We start from the raw sequence: 27,360 nt of genomic DNA, 5'->3' as shown, positions 1-27,360 counted from the left end.
ATGAATGAAGGACGTCCTAAGGCTTGGACACGAGCAAATGAATAATTGGAGGAGGAATTTAAGAGAGGCAGAGTCATTTCGCTACGACTATACATGTATATTAAACAGAGTGAGATTAGATTTTTTTTATGAGGAATTTTTTTTTCGCAGATGTAGTATGAAAAAAGAACATATACCAATCGTACAAGCTATATATAGTCGTATGATTTTTATTACCTTGAAATTTAAAATGACGTGTACGTAAAACTAGAATCATCTAATCAATCGCGAAGTGTTCAAGGTCGTCTGCGCCCGCGCACGCCCATTGTCTGGCTCAGTCGGACGATGCCAGTTCGCTTGTTTTGCTTATTTTTACAAACTGACTTTTCATAGTAATAAAAAGATAAAAACCAAAAAACCCATTTTTTTAGTTTACATAGAGTTGATTCCGCATACACCATGGTAGGCAGAGAGAACGGAATGTTTTTAGATTTTAAGACACGTATCGCCCAATTTTCGAGACACAGTGTGAGAATGGATTGAAAATTGGTTGAAGTTTTTAGGAATATTAACGAAAATGATTCACAACTATGTATTGTGCAATTTTGAATAAAATGTAAATATTAAAAGCAAGTCATTTTTCCTATGAATTAAAGTTCGTAACTACCAGGATGTTATTACATGAGTATTTCAATTTCATCAAATAATCTTTACTAACTAGAGAGTGACGTTAAGTTTAGCCATTCATCATGCAACGACTGCAGAATACGACGAATATGGAGTTATCACTCTCCGGCGACTTCTGGAGGCATTGCGTGTAGAGTGGCGGAACTCAACGCCGCGTTTTGCCTCGTTACTAGAGATATTAAATATTTCAATCCTTGTGCAGGAGTCGAAGTCACAACCTGTCACTTTTAAAAGTAGTCAACTCTTATCAACAGAATTTATTTTCGAGCCAGCATTTAGCTATATAGGAGTTCATTCAAAGAATATTTGAAATTAAATGCATTTGAACGACTATCGTTTGTAACACTTTATGCCACCCATATCGCAGGTTAAGGACTAAAGAAAACTAACAAACAAAAAATATACCCACTATATTTTTTTATTTTAATCATACGGAAACTAAAGTCGTGATATGTATATATAATTTCATGATCATCCTTCAGGTACAGGTGCAGCTTCCGCATAGGCCTTAACTTTGGGAATAGCCATCAGCATCTCGTTCACTCTCTTAATATTTGGATACTCCTCATCTAAATTTTGATTTTGGACAAGTCTTTTCAATGAAATGTAAGAGCCACCGATCATAAAATCTGCCCATGTCAGCTTAAAAAAAATAAGTAAAGTTACACTTACATCAATGAAAAAAGAGTCAGGTGTTTTATATGGAACAAAATTTGAATAAATCCTTATCAGTATCTTTCTATTGCATGCTTACACTGTGATACTATGTAATCTTCTCATAAAATTATGAAAAGATAAAAATTTTTAGTGCTTCACAATAAAATGCGATGAGGATTGGAATATTTTAAGAGTACTCAAGCCAGTTGTAGCCCAGGGGCAAAAGCGTGCGATTGCAATAGCAGGTTGTGGCTTAGATTCCATTCAAGGAAATGAAATATTTAATATTTTCATTTCTTCGCTCTGGTAACGAGGCAAAGCATGGTGTTCAGTTCCAACACTCAACACGCAGTGCGTCCATAATTGGGCGGAAAGTGAGAAGGAACGGAGTGTACTATCCTCCGACTGGCCTCTAACCTCCTCCTGTATGAGAAGTCATAATTTATAAGTATATAGAAGTACCTTCCCAAGAGCAGCATGCCCGTTGTTCTTAGCAATAATATCATCCAGTTTTTGCAGAGCGAATGGATAATAATTGTTTTTGAGTTCTTCGTGTTTTCTGGCTTTGACTTCTTCATCAGGTTCGAAGAGAACGGTTATAGCTTCTGTTGTAAATACATTGTAAATAATGTTAACTTAGGCTAAGTAACAGAGATTAATATTTATGCTTAAAATAAAATTGTAAGGGATCAGTGTCTGTTCAAAGTAGGTTCATGGAAGATATTTAAATAACAATGATTTTTAAAACTTTTGTCTATTTGTCAGTGTGTTTGTTCACTATAATCTCAGAGACAATTTAACCAATTTAAGTTCTAATGTATGTTTCTGAGTGCGATGGTTGTAGTTATCAGGGCAAGAAAAAGAAAATATTAAATATTTCATTCCCCAAGTGGGAATTGAATCCGCAACATAATAATAATTAATCATTACTCAAAATTATAAATTTAAAAAAAAATTAAAGTTTAAATTTTAAAAAACATTAAAGAAAAAATAAGAATATATTTTAATCCTTACTAAAACGAATTTCGGCATAAAAGTCCATTAATTCATCAATCTCGAAGTCTTCCTCTATGTCTGTTCCACCCAGCCCATACTTCCGTCCGAGATAACGACAAATGGCAAAACTCTGTGCATATCTTTTACCATCAATCTCTAATATGGGTAATTGGCCAAAAGGTGTTGCTGAAACAATAAGAATTTATTCGTTGTCAGTGTCCGAGGTACAATGGGTTACATCAAACGATAAATGTAATTTTTTTTTTAGATTTACGCTCTTTCTCGTATGTACATAGTATATCAGGCAGGGAACCTAGTGTACTTAATACTAGGTTCCCTGCCACTCCGGTCCCTTGAATACTTTAGTTTTTTACCGAATTCTGGAGACAATGTGTGTAGAGTGGCGGAAGCAGAGGGAACTTAATGTCAAAGCACTTTTTGAAATTTTACTTAACACAATTTATAAAATTTATACTTCATGGAGAATGCTTTTCTCCCAGTACCCTTTATCCTTCATGGAGAATGCTTTTCTCCCAGTACCCTCTATTCTTCTTTTATGAAAGACGGTCAATAGATATTAATAGCAAATTAATAGTAAAAAAAACGATTAGCAATAGCACTAACTAGGTTTCAATGCTGGCCATTCTTCTTTAGGAATTCTTACATCTTCGAACTCCTGACCACCGTAAGCCAGCAGCGTACGGATGCCTTCACCTAAACCCGTTATATTAAAGTATATTACTTTTACTTTCGGCATGCTCCTGAAGAAGAAGAAGAATATTTGGTTATTAGAAAATAAATAATAATAATAAATATAAATTGTGCCACCCATATGGATTGTGAATCAGAATCTAACTTGAAGCTAGGTAGGAAACTTGTTTGTTGTAAATATATATCTAGATATATTTTTTTTAGTTCAGTTTCAAAGTGTAAATGTTCTCTTTTTATTTTTCCGGCTTAATTCATAGTTAGTAAAAATTCTAAGGTGAGTATTAGAATATTGGAATGTTCAAGACACTTCTTTCTTAGCATTCCTCCTGAATTCGAGATATTATAGTAAAGCGGGTAAGTGAATGAAAATACCAATCGAATAGAGAGCCTCCTGCTTTTTGAAATCGGTTAATAATTATTATTGTTATGGATTTTAGTTATATATAATAAAAAGATTGTTTCAAGATAATGATTTTTCTCTATTTCTCACTTACATGGAAGTATATATACAAATATCTAATATACTAAGCCAAGGAACATATATGTAAAGAAGCTAAAGACATACTAAATTACTTCAAATGGATTTCACAAGAGTCCTTTAGTTGTGACTCATCTAATGTTGTATCTATTAAGCATAATGTTGATAGGAAGGTCAGCGTCTATTCTATATAATTATAAGGAGCACGTACCAATGTCATTGGATGTTTTTTCCATTTATTTATGGTATTATTCGAATCATGATTTAACTTTATTTATGGTATTATTGGAATCATGACTTAATAAGGAAGAAAAATACTGTTTTAGTGTATTATTAAATGTATAATAAAATTTAAAAAGGGGAATTTGAACCCGCACCTCTCGGAAACCTTCCAAACATTTCGATCGCTTAAGCGACTACTTTGCGAGCGACGACTTTCTAAGACGAGATGTTAAGATGAAGTCGCTCGTAGACCTCTGGACCAGGCTAAATCTGTTATTAGCTTACATATGTATTTGTATATACACAATAAACTCTGCCATTATTAACTTTGTAATGGACGAAAACGCGATATTGAAATTATTGGGTGTAGAAAGTAAAAATATATACAATCTGCAAGGCGTAAGATGAGCTTTGTATATGTGTGCGTGTAGGCGTAAGCTGAGCGTTGTATTTGTGTGAGTTTATACAGATAGTGTGAATGTGACGACTACTTGCAGTGCGGCGCATCCCTTATTTGACGTAATTATACTTTTTATATTGCTGTTGTTGCTATAAAACATAATTCTTAATATTGTAAGAAACTATTGGAAATATTAAATAAAGTGGGAAAGATAATGAATTAAATCAAGGCTTCAAATAATTATTAAACAACTCAAGGGAATTATCTAGTAGTCTAATAATAATATCCGGTTCTAAACAATTCATCGGGCAGAGTGACGTTCGCGATCTTCCTCTTTCGGTCGCCGTTGACAGCCTTAAAAAGTGCCAGCCAGTAATTAAAGTCGTCCTTATATAATTAACTAGCGGACCCGGACGCGGCTACGCCTGCTTGAAATTTAAAACGCGCGGAGCGCGTGCCAAGTTTCTGGGTTTCAGAACTGGCGAGCAGCACCGTGTGTTATTTTACACGAACCATTTGAAGCCACTTTTTACCTATTCGTAACTCAAAAACTATTCCACCTAAAGCTGTCATATTTGGCTCAAATATTTAGACCCCCTACCTGTATACGTGCATAAAATTTCATAAACACAGCTCAAACAGTTATTTAGATAATGACGTCCAAAAATCGTAAATTTTTAGGGGGGTGACTGACCTATAGACCTTAATGTTAACCAAGTTCCAGATGATCTAGAATGGTGAAATTTAGCATCCGGTTAAGTAATTGGGTGTATATCAAGGGAAAAATCCGAAACTAGTATTTTTTTAAATATTTTCTTATAATTTTTCAATAAATAGATTCAATTAGGAACATTTACTTATAGCACCTGTAATGAAAGCATAGCAATCAAAGTTAATGATAACTGATTTTTAGGCATAGCGCCTGCCAACAAAATAAGAGCAATGCATTATTTATATATATTTGCTTTTATTTATGTCACACGTTAGTAAATATTTTATTTGTTTTGTAGACTAACTTCACTATTACTTACGTAAGCCATCTCAAACAACACGATGCTTTCAAGTATATTTTAAGATAAGATATGTCTCCATTTGTAGCTGAAAATGACTCTAATTTATGTCCTGAGAAAGCCTGTCATCATGTGGACTTCAAGGGCTTCACGTAAAAATATAAAAATATAATAAATGGATTAACATCCTTCATTATTATTTATTACTAGCGGACGCGCGCAGCTTCGCTTGCCTATTTAAGGGTGAATTCTAATAACCCATAAAACATGTGTTCAATGAAATATTTTTAAGTCTAAATTTCAAATTTTATAATAATCGGTGGCGTTTTAAAAATTTTTCTATATAAACTTTCAACCCCTTATTTGCACCCTTAGGGGGTTATTTCTAGAAAACCATACAACATATGTTTAATTATATACGTTTAAGAGTCTGAATTTCAAATTTTATGAATATTTATGAATATTTGCACCCCTAAAGGTTCTCTCTAGGGGGGGAATAATAAGAGGGGAGAATTCTATAAAACGATGAAACACGTGTTCAATTAAATACCTTTAAAAATCTAAATTTCAAATTTTATAAAAATCGGTGCCGATTTAATTTTTTTTCCATACAAACTTTGAACCCCTATTTCACCCCTTCAGGGTTAAAATTTTTCAAAATCCCTTCTTAGTGGATGTCCAGATTACGAAAGTAAACATCTCTCCAAATTTAACGTTTCTACCATCAGCGGTTACGGCTGTGCGTGCGTCTTACCTCAGTCAGTGAGGACAAGTCCTTTTATATATATAGATAATTTAAACATTTTAGTACTTATTATACTAAGAGCATTTGCATAGTCGATTAACGTATTTGATATTAAATACCTGAAGAACTTTTATTAAATTAGTGAATCACTTTTACATTTTTAAATATAAATTATTATAAAAAAGATACATTTAAAAATATAAAAAAACCACTCTTCCGAGGGCGGGACAAGGGTCCAAGCCATCGGTGGCTAGGGCTCCAGAGAGAGGAACCTCCGCACAATACGTGCCGTCTCAAGTAATACTGCCTTCTGTATCCGGTTCTTGATCCAACAGCTAAGCGATAGCCTCTTAAGGTGTTGGGCGAGGCTTTTCGCTATTAAACCGTTAACCGAAACCACTATCGGCACAATGATAACAAATAACAAATTATTATAACAAATTATTATTACAATATTTAAGTACTAAGTCCTATAAGGGTTCTGTTTTATTGCTTTCGAGGTACAGAATCCTAAAACAGAAAAAAATACACTAAAAAATAAATATAAATAAAAGCTTTTAAAAAGTAATTATATTGATAGAAATATATATAAAATTTAATAATAATATACTATCTGTAAGGTCAGTCGTGGCACAGGGGCATAAAGTGTGACTGTAAAACCTGACTGGTTACTGGTTACTAGTTACTGAGTGTTTTAACACTAGGTTCTCTCTGTCTACTCTTCTGTGTGCGGGATACAGAGTGAAGCTGATTTGATTTTTATTTTGAAACATTGTCAGCCTACCAGCTATCTTAACAGAAGTAATTATAAAGTAATTATTAACAGTAAAAATTTAAGTAATTGTTAATAAAAAAATAAGAGAAAAAAAGAGAAAATTAAAAATTACTTAAACAAAATAATAAAAAAAACCAAAATGTGGTGTCGTGGGACACCAGGTAGGAACGAAGTTCCTTCGGCTAATGTAGAATCGACACAAATTGCAAAAAAAGTCGTGCTCAATTTTATGTAGGTTTTCTTGATTTTTCTCTTAAATTTTGCTGATTTGTTTTTATTTAAGTACAAGAAAGTATTTAGAAAATTCAGTATTTTAGGAAATAATAAATTACTTAAAATAAAAAAACATCGTAATTCAAATTATCAACTAAAAAAAGAAAGAGGGAGAAAGAGAAAGGTATTATACATTACTCGTCTGTGTATGCGACTGTCGCGCCTGCGCACGTCTCATTTAACGGTTTTATTCCACGCATTTTTCTTACGGTTTTACTATCACATTTTTTTCAGTTCGTTCACGCAGCGAAATCCCTATCCCTTCCAAGCCTGCCGTAAGGAACTTCGTTCCAATAAATAAATCCGCTTTACGGTGTATCCCACACATAGCGGGGTAGACAGAGGGAACCTAGTGTTAAGACACTTAGTTCCCCTCTTTCCATCGAACTCTGGAGGCATTGCGTGTTGAGTTATTCCAACAAAATAATAAAATTAGAAAAAAATAATAATAAATTTATCAGATTTCTAAACGCAGCATACATAAATTACTTTATAATCTGACAACTGTCATTTAATCAACAAAATAAAAACTATAGTCGAGATTCATAGATAAATATAATCTAAATTCATATATAATTAAATATCATCTTAAGAGTAATAAAACATAATATTATTGACTATAATAAAAAAAGTAAATACCTAATTATATTAGATACATTTTATTGTACGAAGGCGCTCATATTTTAATGGTTTTTTTGGCCTGGGTTTGAAACCCAGGTTTTTGGGATTTAGGATTTAGTTTTTAGGATTTTACTGGTTTTAGGAACACTTGTGAAAACGGCAGAGAACGAAGTTAACCTTGGGATCATATCAATTCAGATTGGTACCGTCAGCACTTAATAAACTTATTGTTTATATTTTTTCCAAGACATGTTGAACAATGAGTCGTTCAATAGAATTGCTTGTGGGTGAAACAAGAACCTTACACCGAATTGTTCCAATGCCTCCCGATGGGAGCTGTCTCTTCCATGCTTTTGCATATTCTTTGTTTGAGCGTATTGATATACAACAAACTAATAAATTGCGCGAGACTATAGTAGAGTACGTATGTCGTAACTGGAATGATTTAAGTATCTACACTAGCGCTCGAAACGGGAATCCTTACTCTTCTAAAGAAGACAGGCTTTGCTTAACTACGTACGGAGCTACTTCCGAAATAAAGGCTGCAGTAGATTTGTACAATATTAAGATAGAAGTGTATTATCACAATGGTGTCCTACTTGGTTTATTCGGTGAAGAGAAATGTCCTATGAAGCGCTTACTCTAAACTATGTTTTAAAAAGAGCAACTCTTGAGTTTCTTGCTATAGTAGCTTCCTATAGGAAAAGTACTTGTAATGGCCAAATTGAATAAAGAATATTTTGATTTTGATAACATTATGAACCTTCCTACTTATAATTTCTGTACAAAAAGTAATGATATCCCATCAAAAACATAAATGTAAAAAGAAAGCCAAGTTCTGTAATAAAACGTATGCTTTCAGCGATAAAAGAAGTGAGATGTAAATGTATGCCAAGTTCAATAGTCAGTCCTGAAATTTATTTTTAACAATATAAAATATTTTATAACAACTGAAAATGCCCATTCTTCTTACAACTTGGAGACTTCATTTATGTGTAATATCTGACTTGGCTAGTTTTCAAATTAATTTACATCGATATTAATGAATGTATTCAAATTCTATTCTATTCTATTCAGATTCTATTGTAAATTCATATGAAAACTAGCCAAGTCAGATATTACACATAAATAAAGTCTCCAAGTTGTAAGAAGAATGGGCATTTTCAGTTGTTATAAAATATTTTATATTGTTAAAAATAAATTTCAGGACTGACTATTGAACTTGGCATACATTTACATCTCACTTCTTTTATCGCTGAAAGCATACGTTTTATTACAGAACTTGGCTTTCTTTTTACATTTATGTTTTTGATGGGATATAAGAATATAATTTCTATAGAGATATAATTTCAATCTAGAGGAAATGCTAAAAGTGACTATTATACTTATTTTCATAAGGATGAATATCAAAATGACGCGGTAACGAACGCGGTCGCGTAGCGACGACGGTTGTTATTAACATGGCAGAATAAATTGCATGTCAAATTAGAAAGTATTTTAATTAATTAGTATATATGTGTAATATAATATTATATAGCCTATAGCACTTCTGAAGAATGCAGCTTTCATACAAAACAAAAACAAAGTAAATCGATCCAGTAGATCCAGAGATCTTAGCGTTCAAACAAACAAGCAAACAAACAAACAAACAAACAAACAAACTCTTCCGCTTTATTATATTAGTATAGAGTATAGATAACAACATATTAATTAATAATTATAATAATTTCTAACAATATATTTATATTTTGGCTCGATTGAAGAAAGAAGAAGAGTGAAGAAAACGTTGGTACGATCACTGTACAAGAATAGAAAATTGTATGTGACCAAACAGAAGAAGAAAAATAATCGTATTGACAATTTTGTTCTTGGTGATATAACGGAACAATTCGTTGCTAACAAAATCTACAGATAAGACGAGATATTTTCATTACAGTTTGTTTCTTAATTTAAAATTTAACTAAAATTAATTTATTTTTATTAGCAGTATTAAAATTCTTATCTGTGAAAAACACATTACGTAAGCTCAAATATTTATAAAATGATTAAATTAATATTTATAAATGATAAATATTTTTTCTAATATTTACTTATTTGCACATAGATAATTATAGACATATCTTTTTAATTCCTGTATCTATATAAGGCGGCAGGGCAGAAGGAACTGACGACTGAACGGACAGAGGGACTGACATCACCCGAAGTTAAACATTAAAAGCGAATAAAACTTTATTTTATTTCGACGAACCCAACTTAGTTTTTTTTAAATAAAAATTAATCAGCTTCACGCTATAGCAGGGTAGGCTGAGGGAACATACTGTACAACATACAACATATAATTTTGGAGGCATTGCGTGTTGAGTGGCGTAACTCAACGACGCGCTTATACCTCGATACCAGAGCCAAGAAACGGAAATATAAATTTAAGTCAATATTTCGTTTCCTCAACCGGGAATCGAACCCGCAACCGTCGCGTTACAGTCACACCCTAGTGCCCTTGCTCGACGACGACCTCCTTAGTGTTTTAGGTATCTTTTAAAGATTTTATTCATAATGCTTGACTACTACTAACTCTTATGAATTTGATTGACCCCTTGAATATTTAGTACTTATTTCGTTATACATTATGTATAAACTCGATGTTTCGATTTCCGTTATTGGTGAATACACTTGGAACTTGGAACTGTTGTTACGCCCTTTTAATGTTTGAAATCCCTAGAGCCGAACGGTTCGATTCTCATTCAAAGAAATAAAATATTTAATATTTACGTTGAGTTCCGCCACTCAAAACTTTATGCTTCGAAAATTTGGCGGAAAAACCGGAGTGTCTTAACACAAGGTTCCCTCTGCCTACCCTGTTTTTGCGGCGTTTACCGTGAAGCTAAAGAAATGCAAAGAAAAATAAATTTAAGCTGAGTGCGGCCTACGGACGACAAAGAGCATGAAGCTCCTTCCGTAATTTGGTTGCATGGAAGAGATCACTTGTAGTGATAAGGCCGCCTTTGTGCATTTTGTTTTAAGAATTTCTTGTATTGTATCTTTTTAAGTGTGCAATAAAGATTTTTATCTATCTATCTATCTATCTATCTATCTCATTCGTTTAAAAAAAATAATCTATTTTGTAATCGTAATAATTAAAATATTATGAAATTGTATAATGTACATATATATCATTGATAAGTTGTGTTTTTCTTGCATCCTTATCACTTTGATTATTTGATATTCTTTAATATTTTCTTCGTGCTGTTGTTTTTGTTACGTGATGTCTATAAAAGAATATTACATAAACATTTTTGTAAATATTTTAAATATTTAAGAGTTTGAATCACGGACGGTTAACGGATACGCGTATTACCTAAGTTTTCATTTCATAGTGTAAAATTTTTTTTTATTATTTCCATGAATGGAGTTTTTTTATAAAAAAAAATCTTTTAAAATATATGTATGTATGGAAATTAAGTAGTAACTTCCAGCTATCCTTCAACCGCCACAGTATATACGTAATTGTATAAGGTTACCGTCAGTTAAATACTAATAGACTTAAATACTACTGAATTCAGATGAGTTACTCTAAAATTCCTTTAAAACTAATTCCTATATATGCCAAATAAAACATTAGATGCTTTTTTAAAAACAAAAATGGTTAAATACTCATTATTATAATTTAATACGATTTAGTTGATTATGAGGCCGTCATGGCGGAAGGGCACAAGCGTGACTATAAGGCGACGGTTGTGGGTTCAATACCCATTCCTGGGAATGAATTATTATTTATTAACATTTTCATTTCTTTGCTCTCGCATCTAGACAAAAGCCCGGCGTTGAGTTCCGCCACTCTACACGCAATGAATCCAAAATTCGGTGGTAATTGGGCGACGGAGTGTCTTAACACTAGGTGCCCTCTGCCTACTCTGCTGATTGCGGGATACAGCGTGAAGCTGATTTATTTAGTTGAATATTTGTATAAACAATAATATTTTTTACTCACAATCTCAACACGGCGCGATTACACAGTAACAAAGCTAGAATGATGTTTTTATTATCAACAACCGATGAAGCGTCGATGTGTAGTCTTTTTGGGCCACAGATTTAGATTACGTATATTTTTTATTTTTTTTCATTAAAGTAGGGTAGGGTTGGCGCTTAAAATACGCTTTGCCCTAGAACGTGGATAAATAGAAGTGTATGCCAAATATGTGGAAGTTTTTGTCTAATATTTATTTTTTGCTTATTAAAATGAACATTTGTTATGGTCTTCCATAATTATTCTTGGGTCGAAACAACTAACAGGATGCCCTAATAATATTCCTATTATCAGTCCATCAGTATCATCACCCTATAAACATCATATGATTCTGTGTTTTTATACTACTCTCATATGGATTCTTTACTTGTTATATTTTATTTACCGTATAATATCGATCTAAGACAAAATAGTGCTTCGAAAAATTAAGTAATTTCAGTGTAAGTTTTTATTGTGGACCATATTTAAAAGATTTTTTTTCTTTAGGTAGAAAATGTACTGTAATGTGTGTATTTTAGTGCCAGAGCCAGAGCGGAGAACTGAAAAGAATTTGAAAAGAACAATTTCCTCACGCGGATATCGAATTTATAACTGCATCTTATAGCATAAACAATCAGGCGCTGCCAGCCACTGCTACACGATGAAACTTTTTGATTTGGCCAAAATATTTAACATAATTTTCTGACAATTAATGATAATGACAACGCAATCTTTATCATTGAAGTGGACACACATATTTTAGTTACCAACATAGCAAACATATTTCTAGAACCTTCTAAAACTTGTTTGGGTGCAGTTTTTATCATCATGTCTAAAAATATACGATAGCGAATGATATGATAAAAACATGTGAGCATCAATGATAAAATTGAAAACATTAATTACAATCACAAAAAGTTAGATCGTACATATTTAATAATACACTGTTATCCAATTTCCTCAAAATTTTCGTCACATTGCGTGTTGAATGGCGTAACTCAACACCGACGAAAATAAGTCACTCCTTAGAGAGGATATAGAAACCACTATGGCCTTATATATACATATATTCGAATACGTAACATTAGGCGATAGGTGTGAGTTTGATCCTCACTTGTGGAAAAACTTATCCTGTTGGCGATTTTAGTAGGAATGAGATCTCCTTGTATCAACTTATTATTATTTCGTAAAAAAATATATACAGTTTATATGCGAAAATCAAATCGACCGTAAACAAAATGTTACTTTATATTATACCTGTTGAAATGTTATTAAACATGGTACAATAAGTGAAGATTTTGACTTGTTTCAGTCATAATTCAAAATATGTGACAAATTTCTCGTAAGCCAAAAATCTAGTAATTTAATACAAACTATTATTTAAAAAGTTAGATTTTTTAATAACTTAAGAATCGAACCTACAAATGTCGAGCTTATAGACGCACGCTTGTGCCCACCTTATGAAGGCCTCAAAGAAAGTGGAACTAAACATAATACTTGTATGCTTAGAACATCTCGTCTTACATCTAAACGAACATTATAGGTTTTTTAGCAAAGAAAGTAACATTTTTAAATATCCGTTTTTCTTTTTGCTAAAATGCGGAAAGGCGTGAAGGTGATGCTTAGAATAACAAATATCTATAATAATAATTACGCAAATAAGAAATGTGAGTTTGAACTCTATATCAATGATAGGAAATTCTTCTTAAACGTCATTAAGAAAGGACCCTTCATGATAGTTCATCCTATCTTTCATTAGTTCCAAGAACAGTTGCATTTTATCGTTACAAGTACATATAACTGCTATTCACTGTTGTTATATACAAAGGCACTCAGAATATAAATTTAAAGATAAGCTTATCAATAAATATAATATTTATATCTAACTTAGGGAAACTTGAGGCCGGTCGCGGCGCAGAGGCAGAAGTGTGTGACTGTAAGAGGTTGTGTGTTCGATTCCCACTTGAGGACACGAAATATTAAATATTTGTGGTGTGACTCAAATCGCGCCCTTGAGTTCTGCATCTCAACACGCAATGCCTCCAGGATTCGGGGGAAATTGACCTGACCTTGCAATTCTCTTATATATATAGTTTCTATTTCTTACAAAATATTTAAAAAACAATATTAACAATTACACGTGTATCGGATAATACTGTAATAAATGATTTTCAATTAATTATTGTTTTTTATACTAAGAGTAATTTTATTTTGTTTTAATGAATTCGATAAGCTGCGTGTACTTCTTACCAAAAAAATCCACCGTCTACGATACTTTGCATATTTTTTTTAAAACCCACTATTATCAGTTATCTTTCGGTTAGTTAAGAAGTAAGTTTGGTTAGTTAGTTAAGAATTTCGAGGCACAGCCACAAATTTGTGATTATAAACGCGACGGTTGTGGGGTCGATTCCCACTCAGTAGAATTTAATATTTTCTTTTACTCGCTTTGATAACAAGGCAAATTGCAGCGTTGAGTTCCGCCACTGAACACGCTATGCCTCCAGAATTCGGCGGAAAATGGGGAACAGAAATATCATAGTGATAAAGGGTTCCTTAACATTAGGTTCCCAGGTTTCCCTTGCCTACCCTACTATGTGCGGGATACAGTGTGAAGCTGTCAACAAACGAACGATACGATTTTAAAAGAAGACTACTTACGCGGTCTACTTTACAAACATTTTTTTATTATTCTTCATTGAAAAACGTCGATAGAACCTACTAAAAAGAAGGCCTCAGTATAGAAAATATTTCGTTTTAAACTAAATATAATTTGAAAAAAACGTAAGGATAAAAAAAAAGGAAACAGATTTACTTATTTTCAATACAAACACCTTTATTCAGATATTTACATAGTACAGTACTTTATATTTTCAGTCATCCATTATATGGCGATATAGTGGACATAACATACTCGTATATTTACTTAATAATCATATTTTTCCATACAAAACAAGCCTCTTTAAATTAGAAGTTATATTCAGATTTAGGTATATTCTCGCTGTAAGCCTTCACTTTATCGTCGGCGTACACTGCATCGACGACCTGCTTAAAGCTGGGATACTTCTTCTCCAGGTCGGGCATTTGAAGCATTACTTTCAAGTAATCAAAGATGCCGGCGAAAACGAAATCTGCCCATGTGAGCTGTAAATAATTACGATAGATAAGTATAATAATATAGATTAGAAGCACGTTTAAATTTTTTTCACGCTCTATCCCGCACATAGCAGGGTAGGCAAAGGAGACCTGGGAACCTAGTGTACTCAAATTCGTGTTGCATTGTGTGTTTAGTTGCAGACCTCGACTCCGCGCTTTGGCCGAGTGGGAATCGAATCCATAAACGTAGAGTTTTAGAGTAGCATAGGTATTTCCCTTCGTCGCGACGGCCTCATTGTTTAAATTTAATGTTAGTAAAAAGTATTTCCTGGAACTAGTTAGACTCAACACCAAACACGTCATGTCAATGGGCGGAAGTTGTAGAAAGTTAGTAAATATCTCATTATGGTAACTAGCAGCGAACAGAAATATTTGTGGGTGTGATCCTCTCTTTATTTATTTTTTTCTCATTCTCTAAGACAAACTGCAGCGTTAAGATCCGCTACACAACACGCCAAGTCTCAAAATTGATCAAAAAGTGGAACACTAAATATCTCAGGTTTTCTCCGCCTAAAGCTTAGAAGAAATAAAGAAAATGCAAACCTTGCCAGCTGCAATATGTCCGTTATTCTTCTTTATAAGCTCATCCAGCTTGCCCAGTAACACTGGGTATATGTTTTTGCTGAGGTCCTCGTGCTTCTTTGCTTTGAGTGCTTCGTCGGCCTCGTAGTGGACGCTTGCTGCTTCTAAATTGTTAAAGAGGATGAAAATTAGTATATTTTTTATGTAGTGAACAATCTTTCGATTTCAAAATCTTTCTGCCTATCTATTCCATTTTATGAGAGAGATTTTATTTTCAATTTCACGTTGTTTACCGCACATGCAGCAGGGTAGCGGAGGGAAAGTAGTGTTAAGAACACTGTTCCCTATTCTGCTGAAACCTAGAGGCATTGCGCGTTGAGTAGCGGAACTTAGCCTTAGCGCCGCGCGTTGCCTTAACGATGAGTACCTCTATGTTGTTTTTACTTTCAATAAAAATATTTTTATATTAAATGTACAATTAATATAACAACTAAACAAAAATATACGTACAGGTTGAATTCCATAAAAATATCGTCTTTGGACGATTTTAATATATAAAACATCTGTTTAAACCTAACTATCCATATAATATATCTCGCGATATAAATTTACGACTAAAGTATCTTTATTTATTTAAAAAAATATAAAGTAAACTAAGCTGAACAATGTTACAATCTTTTTGTTCCATTGTTAAGAAATTTAAATAGCGTTTTACTTGTAGGCATAAAATTTTTATTGTTTTGAAATATAATAAAATAAAAAAACGAGGCCGTTATGGCGCAATGGTACAGCGTCCCGTTGTATATTCCATGGTGGTGAGTTTCATACCCCCTCTAGGAGGAGTGAAATATTATTCCTCGAAAATCGAGTGAAAATTGAGGACGAAGTGTCTTGACATAAGGTTTCTTCTCCAGAATTTAGTAGAAAATATGGAACAGAGTTTCTTAACATTAGGCTTCCTCTGCCTATCCTGCTATATGGGGATAAAATAAAAGGAAAGTAAAAAAACGTTCACGCTAATTTAACTTTTTTTGAACTTGAACATTTCAATATTTAACATCCTCCTAGTTTTCTGTATAGAAACGATAATAAGTAAAATTATTTTTAATTTCGATAATCCTTTATCAAACTTTAAAATAATAGGCATATTTACACTTACAATTTACGACGGTCGTTAAATGGAAAATGTTATAAACCTACAATATCTACATATTTCGTTCCGGTTGTAACTATTAATAATAACAAATAAATTAATCACTATATTATTAATAGTACATGTTATTTTAAATGAGCTTTTTCGGTAAAACTTAGTGTCAAATCACTTTATCATTAGGTTATGTTCTTTAAATATTCTTTTTTTATTTAGCTTTTTTTATCCGTATCAATTTCCGCGTAATTCTGGGGGCATTATGTGTTGAGTGAGTGGCGGAACTCAACGCTGCGGTTTGTCGCAAAGCGAAGGAATGAAAATATTCAATATTTCATTTCGTTGATTTGCTTCGTGTTGCGGCGTTAGGATCCGCCGTTCAACACGCAATGACTTAAAAAAATACTCACTAGCTCTAATATCATTGACAAATTCCACATTCTGGTCGATCTCGAAGTCCTCCTCGATATCAGCACCGGCCACTCCGTACTTGCGACCGAGGTAGCGGGCAATGGCCATACTCTGTGCGTACTTCTTGCCATCGATCTCAAGTATTGGCATCTGACCAAATGGGGTTGCTAAATAAGAAAAAAGGTATTTTGTTATAAAAAACATTACTGTTACGCCTTGGGTGTTTTTGGGGAGAAATTAATGTGGAATTATTATTATTTCGTTTTTAATTTAGAGAATATAGCTTAGCATCACTGAACTCAGATTTTTTATATTATGAATCATCTAAATTCTCAATATTATAATATTAACTCAATATCTTATTAGATTGTTACATTATTTTTGACTTAGACAAAAAATGTTGTTGCTTAAAAAAAAAATCAGCTTCATGCTGCATCCCGCACACAGCAGGATACGAAGAGGGAACCTTGTGTTAAGACACCCGTTCCCCACTTTCTGCCGAATTCTGGAGGCATTGCGTGTTGAGTGACAGAACTTAACGCTGCGCTTTGTCTCGACACCAGAGAGAAGAAATGGAAATATAAACGTAAAAAAAAATTCACTTCCTCGAGTGGGGATCGAACCCGCAACCGTCGCGTTAGTCACACCCTTGTGCCGCTGCGGCACTACGGCCTCTATGTTGTTACTTGTTACATTTTTATCCTTAATTAAAATATATACAAAAATACGTATTATATATAAACATAATAAATATATAAAATGTATCTTAATAAAGTTGAGTGACCGATTGGAAGATAAGCGCCAGCACCAGCACCACTATGTTTTATTCAGTGTTATGAGTACAGTGTGTTTACCAAAAGCTAACAAATAATTCAAATGCGGCCTTGGATTTCGTTACCAAGCAGACGTCGTTTATATCCAATAAAAAATTGTAATTTATACTATTTTAGAGGCCCGTCGTGACGCAGGGGAGCAAAGTATGACTAAACGTTACTGTTTGTGGGTTCGATTCCCACTCGAGGGAATTAAATATTTATTTAAATGTATATTTCTTCGCATTATTTAGTGATAATATTAAATCAACTCGTTTTATTACTTACATGGTTTAAACGCAGGCCAATCTTCCATGGAAACGCGTTTGTCTTCGAACTCCTGGCCACCGTAAGCCAGAAGCAACCTTCCGGACTCACCCAGAGCCTTCAGGGGAAAGTAGTAGAAAGAAACTTGTGGCATTTTGCTGGACACAAATAAAAAATAATTTTGTTATTTTATATTTATTAAATCATAATTTTAAACTTACAAAAAAGCGTATAATGTAAAAATAAAATTATAAACTGAAACATCTATCTATGTAGGTAGGAATTTAACATAAATTGGTTCTTCTGAGAAATATTTCCCGAAATATTGCATAATTTCCAATCAATAAACTAAGTAACATTTACAAAAAAATAATTCAATTAAGATTCTAAAGAAAATGTCATTTAATTAAACACATATTTCAATTTATCGTCACTCGTTCGTTTCACAAGTACATTGGCCGCCATATATGAAAATATTTTAGTTCTCCAGACGCCGGTAGAATGTTTAAAACGTATTTAATCAATAAATACACTATAAAATTGCCATCTTGTAATCTATTCTTAACATTTATAAAGAAATATAATAAAAGCCGAGAAATTTAATAACAATTTTAAATACAAATACTCACAAATTAGTTTTTTGGTTAGCAGTTAAGACAGAATCACTCTCGCCGGTTGACGATCGCTGACTGACTGAATTGCCAACGGTTCTACTTCTATAGAAACAAAATATAAATATATACGAGAGAAACGTTTTGTGGACAACGAGGGCCTGGCTGTTGGCATTCTGTCAATGTTGATAGTTTATACCGTTACCGGCTTTTTGATTGTTATAGCACTGGCTGGATACATTTTGTTTTGACTTTAATTTGTGATTCTGTGGCAAATAGTGAATTATATCAATAACATAAAGGAAGATGGACGCGCTAATATCAAGAACAACTGGTTCGAATTAAATAAGTATTTTTATGTTGAATAGCATATCGACTTGGGGCACCAATAATGTGTCATTCATTCATACTGTTCGTATAGTTAATTCCTTTTGACCACGCGGGCGAACCCGCTGGTAAAAGATAGATATAAAAGTATACAGCTTGCGAGCTTTGCATTTGTTGAGAGATTATAAAAGTACAGCCAGAAAAAACTTTCAAAATAAAATTTATTAGAAATTATTAAATACAATTCCATAATTCTTCTACGCCAGACATTACATTCTTAATATTTTTACTTTCGTCTGATGACTTTTATTATCAAAAACAACGTTGTGGTGAGGAAACTTTATTCTTTCTTTACTGCATGGTGTAATTTTTTTTTCAATTCCTAATTCTATTATTAATACATCCTATTCCTCCGGTAATAGTGCCAGCTTTATCTTCCATTTTTAATAAGTCGAATACAAAAATAAAATATTTATAATTAAATATGTGATGCTGTTACCAGTACAAGAAGTGTAGGTAGGTTGTCAAAAAACAGTATCAACCGGTTTATGCCAAGAAAATGAGGTTTTTTTTTGTTTCTAATTTTAATTGTGTTTTTATATATATTTCTTTGTTTTATAAAGACTACGCAAAGCTACTTAATTTTATCATCGTTGGCTTACGAGTCAAATCCAAACAGATGCCGGTATTTAATCTCCTCAGTGTAGCTAAAGAGTGGTCTAACTGGTTTTATAGCTTTTCAAACTGGAGTAGATATATGCACCTATATAGCTTAATATCTGCATCTGCATAGACTTAAAGCTCACGATACAGTTTTGATTAGCCAAACATTTGTATTTCTTTCTATTCTTATTTAAGAAAATCTCTCTCTCAGAATTTACTTTTCAAGCATATTAGTGATCGAGTGACCGCTATCTCTGAAAGGGTCCCACTTTCAAGTTATCAAGCATACAGTCTTAACTACATATTAAGTCTAATATTATAAGGAATGAATAGAATTAATAGTCTATTAGTCTTCAAAATTTCAGCTTGGCGAAAATGGTGATTAGGAGGCCCTGGGATCTCCGTCTATAAGGATTTATCAAAGAAAACGTTAAATTCATTTGTTTAAACATTTTTTTTATTTTTTTACTTTGTTTACACAGATGAACTTGAGTAAAACTGTTTAATATGGCAATTTCGTCAATAATTTAATACTTCGCTATGATTTGATATAAAAAAGATGTCTTCGATTCAGAACTTCAATTCCTTTCGAGTTACCTCATGCTACGCTAGGTGGTGGAACTGTTTGCTCCCAACTACACTAGATGGCAGTAGTGTTCCATACTACTCTATTCCTTATAATGATGTTTATAACAAGCTGATTTCCGTAGCTTTTTAAAAGCTTTTATTTAACTTGCAATGTATGTATGTGGGTTCGGGTGAAATCTTAGAGCTCAATTTTGAAGTAGATATCGTCAACCGATTGAGCTGAAATTTTGTATACACGTTTACTTTGGATGACAATGCACGATAAAATATGTGACGTCATTCTAAATGTAATATGGCGGACCATGCAAGATGACGGTATTGTTATTTTTAATGTACTTCTACAATATGGGTATCAAATGAAAGGACTCGTTGAGAGCAACTCGAAAAATAATGTGATGTCACTCTAAATCCCATAAGGAGGATATCGAAGATAGCCGAGTATCTATTTGGTCTACTTCTACAATATAGATATTAAATGAAATGGGTCGTTGACCGTAACTCTAAAACTAATGTGAAGTTATACTAAATCCAATATGGCGGAACATCTAAGATGGCGGAATAGTTATTATTTATGCACTTCTGCAATATGGGTATCAAATGAAAGATCTTGCCGAGAACTACTAGAAAAATAATGTGACATCACTTGAAATCCAATAGAATCGACACGATTCAAGTTTTTTGTGCTTTCATATAATGTAAGGTATGTTCGTACGATTGAGCTGAAATTTTATATACACGTTTGGTTTGGATGACAATGCACGATAAAGTTTGTGACTTCATTCTAAATACAATATGGCGGACCATCCAGGATGGCGGAATAGTTATATTTCATGAACTTCTATAATATGGGTATCAAACGAAAGGGCTTCTTAAGAGCAACTTGAAAAATGATGTGACGTCATCAAAAGCTTGTCGCGTTAATCAATATTTAATTAAATTGAAACTTTAAAAATTGAAACTTAGCAGATTTTACATAATTAAATTAGCACTAGTTTAGTTACACAAGTAAATCGCGCGACAAGCTTTTATGATCATATAAATTGTGTACAATGAGGTTATAAGTTGATAGTTAAAATTTAAAAGACAAATTTTATTTTCTCCTTTTTAGGGCTTTTAAATAAAAGCTTTTTCTAAAAATGTTTTTTGCTTATAATTTATTTAAATTCAATATAAGTACATATATGAAACTCCTGCCTGACTGCACGCTCCTGAGTGATACAGACGTTCCACATAAGGCAATTAGCCAAGGAGATAGGTTTTTTATCTTAAAAAAATTTTTTATTGTTGTTATGTATTTGAAAACTTATTATATGGTTTTTACGGTTCCGTATTCAAAAGGTAATAATATATAGGATCATTTAGTTGCCCGTCTGTCAGTCTGTCAAGATCATTCATCTCGTCATCGAGTGGAAGTATCAAGCTGAAATTAATATCAAAGATATATGTCTATGGCTCCTTGAAGCACACAAAAAATCAAGTCCAGCGAAATCAAAAATACGAACATTTATGCATCGATTTAGTGCAAATATGGAAATGTATAGGTATATAAATAAGTCACATCAAAAGAAAGTAATATATTAAGCTTAATTTTTAGCACGCTCGAAGAAACTTAATTGTACTATCCTGAAATTGGACCGATGTTCTATTCGCATTCGCACTTAACGTTGTTGTTTTCTTAGGTTAGGTTAGGTTTTTATCTAATCTCAAGTGGCTCGGCTCTGAGTCCCCTACTCGGAGCTTGTTTATCTTATAGTACACTAGAAATCTATTGTTTCATCATCATTTAATATTGTTGAAAATAATAAAATGTCTCTCGAATTTAGATGTAACAACGTGAAGCTATTAGAACAGAATCAGGGTACTGAATAGCTATAAAACTCTGCCCACCTGGATTTTATTTTCTCTTTCTTATTTTCTCTTTCTTATTTTCTCTTTCTTATTTTCTCTTTCTGAATTGATGTTTTTTTTTTGTTGGAGAGTCTATTCATTAAAAAGGCTTTTGGCTATATTACATCTTAGTGGTGTCTTTTCGATGTAACTTAGTTATTCCATTTGACCACAAAGGCAAAGCCGGAAATAAAAGCTAGTACAGAAATATTTTCTGTAATAAGATAGTATCAATTTCATTTAGTATGTTTGTTCAAACAAATCAACTAATTGCCGTTTGAACAACATATTTGTACAATAACATATTATATTTCAATCTAATTTATTAAATAGATTATTCTCACAAATATAAAAATCATAATTTAAAATATTGAAACAATATGCTTCAAATACTTTCGGGGATAAAATGAGTTTTGTTAATTTAGAAGAATTTAGAGTTCACATCCAGACTACTGTAGATAACAAAAGAATATTATATACTTAGTATTATATAATATTCTTTTGTTATTCTTACAGAAGAAATAGATACGGCATGGAAGACATTTCTGATGAGAAGATCCTGTAACAAGCTGAACAGTTCCTCATACTGTTTCAGATTAAATCTCATCTCGTGGATTTTATTTATATTAACAAAACTTAATAGTGAGACATGCCACATCCTGACAGCAAGTAGAAAATGGAGTGACTTTTCACTTTGAATTACCAACGAAACACGACGACCAGTGACGATAACAAAGATTATAATATAGGATAACAAGTTTGTTAATTACCCCGTACTATCTTTTAGTTTTTTTTTAGCTTCAGGGTGTATCCCGCACATAGCTGAGTAGGCAGAGGGAACCTAGGAACCTATTGTTAAGACAATCCACTCCCGCTTATTGCGTGTTGAGTGGCGGCGTTCCACGCCGTGCTTGGCCCGTTATCACAGCGAGGAAATGAAAATTATTTCCCAGAGTGGGAATCGAACCAACAAACGTCGTGTTTGCCATTGCACGCTTGTGCCCTTGCGTCACGAGGGCCTCCTATCAGCTAATCATTATCCATAATATGAAAATATTAAGATATAATAAACTGACAATAGATATCAGTGTATTATATAAGTAAGCTTCCTATAGCTAAATAAATTATTATAAACTCAATAAGTATTGCGTGTTATACGAGAACTTGCGGGTTAGATTGACATTACCGGAAATATTATTTCTTTAGTTTTCCTGATTTCTTGTTTTTACAGCTTCCCGTTCTCAACCACATGTGAAATATTGGGTGTAAAATGGCGGCACCTAACGGTACAATTTGATTTACCGTAGAGGAGAAATGAAAATAATTATTTGCTTTCTCAGTGGAAATCGAACTCAAAACGATTGCGATTTCACACGCAGTTCCTACTACTGCGTAAGAATAGCTTCTTATTTAGGGTGCCACACCTTAAAAGGTAAAAACGAAACCTTTATACGATTACTTTGTTGTCCATCAGTCAGAGCATTTATGGTGAGATTTCATGCAGGTTTCAAGCTGAAATTAATATGAAATATTTAGGTCTATAGTCCTTTGAAGCACAGAAAAAGTTAAACTGCTAAGTCAACACAATCAAAAATGATCATTTACTTATTTATCGATTTTGCTGCATTTTGCATGAAATTCGATGTAATCAAAACCAATAGGGGACTGACTTCCTCTACAATTATGAAATTTGGCATGAAGAGAAAACTTACAACACAATCGGAAAAGTGAAAAAAATATATATATATTTACAAATTTACATTTGTAGTTCATTTCAACAAAATTAGGTCGGTAAACTGTTATATGTAGTAGTTCCTGTTCACCTACAATCCTGAAATAGGTATGTTAGCCTCAGTGGGTGATCCCGACTCGCACTTAATGGATTTTTTCCAATATACTAAAATATTTTTTCATGAAGACTATTCTCCATACTTTCCATGATGGAGCAACTACTTTATCTCTTAAATAACAACTGGTTTAAAGCAAAACATGAAAAGCAATAAACGACTTCGGATTTAGATTTAGCTCCTCATAAAACGATAAACAGTACCTGCCTACTGATGATCAAGCAACTGATAAGGCGATACAATTTGTGACATTATTTTTTTTTAATTCAGCAATACTTGGTGATAATAAAAGTCATCGTGGTGCAGCGGTACATCATCAGAGTATAACCGCTATGATTGAGAGTACCAGTTGGTGGGACCAAGGACACGCCAGTACCCCCAACCTCACATGGGTTTGGGTGGGTTTTAGAAATTAAGTTTAAACATATATGTACATGTAAAGATTTTTTATATTGTTTATTTTTACACATGTTTATTCTTGGATGGTCCCCTCTTACGTCTAGGACGACTATTTGAAGTAATTAAATATTTTTGTTATTCCGCTGATGACAAATCAAATAAAAGCGAGGTGTTAAGTTATCAGTTACATTTCGAATTTTCCTATTACATATTTCTTAGTCATCAATTTTAAACGAATGGTACATACAACAAATATATAATCATGATTATGCACAAAGTGCACGAGGCCTTAGTTAATTTTATTATTGAACAATTTTGACATATTAGACGTTTGAGGTCCAATGGTTAAGACAATGTGTTTTGAGTGGTGATCGCGGAACTCGATGGCGCTCTTTCTCTTCTTGCCAGAAAAAGGAATCCAATAATTTATTCCCTGAAATATGAATCAAATTACAACCTTGTGTGCAGTTGCTCCAAATAGTCTTTCTCGAAAACGAAAGTTCTTAAAGGGAGGTTCCCTCTGCGTACCTACTATATATGAAATACAACGTCAAATTAACCACGTGTTCCATACAAAACTAAAGGATAACACATAATTTTCTTTAAAAAGTAAGTAATGATGATACAGCTTCACTTGGTATGCCGCACATAGCAGAGTAGGCAGAAGGAACCTGAAGCGAACGGAAGTGTCTTATTACTAGGTTCCCAGTTGTCTTCTGCCTACCTCGCTCTGGGATACAGCGTACAGCTAAAATAAAATGATGATTATACAAATATTCATAACTGCCAGTCACCGTCCAAGCCCAACTATGTGATAAAACGTTATCAAAAATTAATTGGCATATATATATAGAAGCTGTATTTATCCAGCTTTAGTTGGTGTCTTCTAGTCGGTCCGTGTGTGGTATCACAAGTGGTGTTCTTTCGTCGAATAAAATGTAAATATTTTAGATTTTAATTTAAAATAAGTAGTGTTTTTTATTTGATGGTGCGACGAAGCGTACATTTTAATATACGTATTTAGCTTTTTTCTGTATAGTAGAATAGACAGAGGGCACCTAATGTTTTTAATATTCCACTCCAAATTCATTTATTTCCGCCCAATTTCCGAGATTATGTGTAAAGTGGACCTTTTAAAAATTAAGGCTTAATTACATTAGGGTCGACGAGTCACAACTTCCCTGAAGTTAGGTGTAGATGACTGGATTTATTTTTATTTAACTTATTTTATAGTTAATTTTAATAGTAATATTTCTCTCTTCTTTCTTTCTATCTCTGTAGCAGTCTCTGTTAAATACACTTTTTGCTCCATTTTTAATACAAAATTCAATGTACAAAATAGTATAGAGCATTTAGTATTGTGATCCGGCCTTTTGTTGATTCACTGTCAAGGTCATGTGGCCAAGTTGTTCTTTAAAACACATTTGTTTAAGGTTGCTAGACATAGCATAAAAAAAGTATAGTTCCGCTTAAAAGCCTTATATTTGTAAATCTTATTTCATTTCAAAATTAAATTATATTTCGACAAATAAGAAAGCGAGTAAATGAGCAATAGCACACGAGCCTTGTGTCAGTTAGTAAATTGATAAAGTGATAGCAGCTTAGGTTATGAGAGAGAGTGAGTAGAGAAAAAAAGCAATACGCAACTATAGTACTTATCTATAAGTTATATTTAATTCTTCTGAAGTACAACTAACATAGCTGAAACTACGAGGAGTAGAACGCTTATATTTGTCATATAGGGTTTTCGGGGAGTGTAGAAAAGCTCTAGGATAGGATTTCCTGAAATTCCTACAGGAATAGAAAAAATAAACGAACGAAGCTTCTAGCGGCCACTAGTTAACAACAAGAACACTAATATTGTTAAAAATACGCTGACTCGTCTAGATTTCTTCCTGAATAATTTTGAAATAATGTGAAATTCTTTTTTTCAGAAAAATGCCCCAAAACAAGATTTTCTACTTCCCCTTCAGAGCCCTTGCTGAAGGATCTCGTTTGCTATTGGCCTATGGCCAAGAAGGATTCGAAGATGTCAGGATTACTGACGAAGAATGGCCTTCATACAAATCAAGTAAGCTCTCTCTAATTTCAGAGTTCTTTGATATTAACAAAAAATACTATAGAATAAACATTTTATTTTAATGGTAATATTAACATATATATTTTTTCTTTTCAGCGATGCCATTTGAAACAGTCCCTGTCCTAGAGGTCGATGGTGTTAAGTACTCACAAAGTATCGCCATCGTGAGATACCTCGGTCGCAAATACGGTCTTGCTGGCAAGACATTGGAAGAGGACCTCGAGATCGACCAGAACATGTACTTCCTGAATGACATTCGTCTAGGTATATTTCTTAAATAACAATATTTATTTAAAAAATACGACCGTACTAATCCGTATTTATGAATCGCTCTCAAGTTTGAGATCGATCTTGAGATGCTATTTTCATTCATAGATATATAATTTATGAAAGTAATCGTATCTCAAGATCCATTATCTCATGGATCATGAGTCTGAGACTCATATATTTAGAGGAAAAAAAACATTCCCAACAAATTTTGACACGTTTTTCAAGATAATCATTAGTTTTTTATATTTATGTGCGTTTCTCTTCCTTATACAGCTGCTGCATCAGTTGGATACGCAACAGACGAAGGTCTTAAAGCTAAACTGAAGAAGGAACTCGAGGCCAACTTCTACCCTAAAGCGTTGAAGAAACTGAATGAAATTATCGTCAAGAACAACGGACATTTAGCGTGTGGAAGGGTAATTATATTTTAATTATATTTTAAATGTTATCCCACAATAAGTGAAGAAAAATATTTTAAAAGACGTATAAATATTTGACTAAGCCTTAGCACTAAGCTTTATGCTCTTTTACATTTTTTATGATTTTTTTTACATAAATTATTAAACAATACATGGATAAAATTCGTTATTAATTGACACGTTATTAATTTAATATTTTCTTCTGTTTCAGCTCACTTGGGCAGACTTCATGTTTGCAGGCGTGTACGACCGTGTCAGGTTCTTACTAGGCATCCCCAACTTGGACGAACAGTACCCAATATTCAAACAATTACAGGCCAAAGTACTGGCCATCCCACAGGTTAAGGCTTACAATGACAAAGCACCTAAATCATTATGGTAAAATGTAAATATTATA

At 33.0% G+C, this 27,360-nt stretch overlaps 3 protein-coding genes across 4 annotated transcripts; 1 reads left to right on the top strand and 2 right to left on the bottom strand.

The window, feature by feature from the left end:
• Positions 1-1,070: 1,070 nt before the first annotated feature.
• LOC146539209 (glutathione S-transferase 2-like) lies at positions 1,071-11,639 on the bottom strand. Of its 2 annotated transcripts, none has more exons than XM_085186067.1 (5): positions 11,543-11,639; positions 2,944-3,080; positions 2,338-2,505; positions 1,786-1,928; positions 1,071-1,308 (listed from the first exon to the last, which is right to left on the bottom strand). In XM_085186067.1, exons 2-5 carry the CDS (start codon positions 3,074-3,076, stop codon positions 1,138-1,140), a joined length of 615 nt encoding a protein of 204 aa, XP_085042193.1. In that variant the 5' UTR covers positions 3,077-3,080; positions 11,543-11,639; the 3' UTR covers positions 1,071-1,137. The 2 variants fall into 2 exon arrangements, with proteins under 2 accessions (XP_085042193.1, XP_085042192.1); XM_085186066.1 differs by lacking the exon at positions 11,543-11,639 and adding an exon at positions 3,525-3,614.
• A 2,728-nt stretch (positions 11,640-14,367) lies between these two features.
• Positions 14,368-18,661, bottom strand: LOC146539208 (glutathione S-transferase 2-like). The gene is made up of 5 exons (XM_085186064.1): positions 18,502-18,661; positions 17,894-18,030; positions 16,793-16,960; positions 15,257-15,399; positions 14,368-14,701 (listed from the first exon to the last, which is right to left on the bottom strand). Exons 2-5 carry the CDS (start codon positions 18,024-18,026, stop codon positions 14,525-14,527), a joined length of 621 nt encoding a protein of 206 aa, XP_085042190.1. The 5' UTR covers positions 18,027-18,030; positions 18,502-18,661; the 3' UTR covers positions 14,368-14,524.
• Positions 18,662-24,996: 6,335 nt separating this feature from the next.
• LOC146539207 (glutathione S-transferase 2-like) lies at positions 24,997-27,360 on the top strand. Its single transcript, XM_085186070.1, has 5 exons — positions 24,997-25,132; positions 26,129-26,265; positions 26,371-26,538; positions 26,818-26,960; positions 27,175-27,360. The coding sequence occupies exons 2-5, from the start codon at positions 26,133-26,135 to the stop codon at positions 27,343-27,345; spliced, it is 615 nt and encodes a 204-aa protein (XP_085042196.1). The 5' UTR covers positions 24,997-25,132; positions 26,129-26,132; the 3' UTR covers positions 27,346-27,360.

The sequence above is a fragment of the Heliconius melpomene genome, chromosome 5 (genome assembly GCF_056956725.1).
Source record: "Heliconius melpomene rosina isolate 202511_hmr_F chromosome 5, ASM5695672v1, whole genome shotgun sequence".
NCBI classification, from domain to species: domain Eukaryota; kingdom Metazoa; phylum Arthropoda; class Insecta; order Lepidoptera; family Nymphalidae; genus Heliconius; species Heliconius melpomene.
Note: the sequence above shows the minus strand (reverse complement) of the source record. Positions and strands in the feature narration are given on the sequence as shown.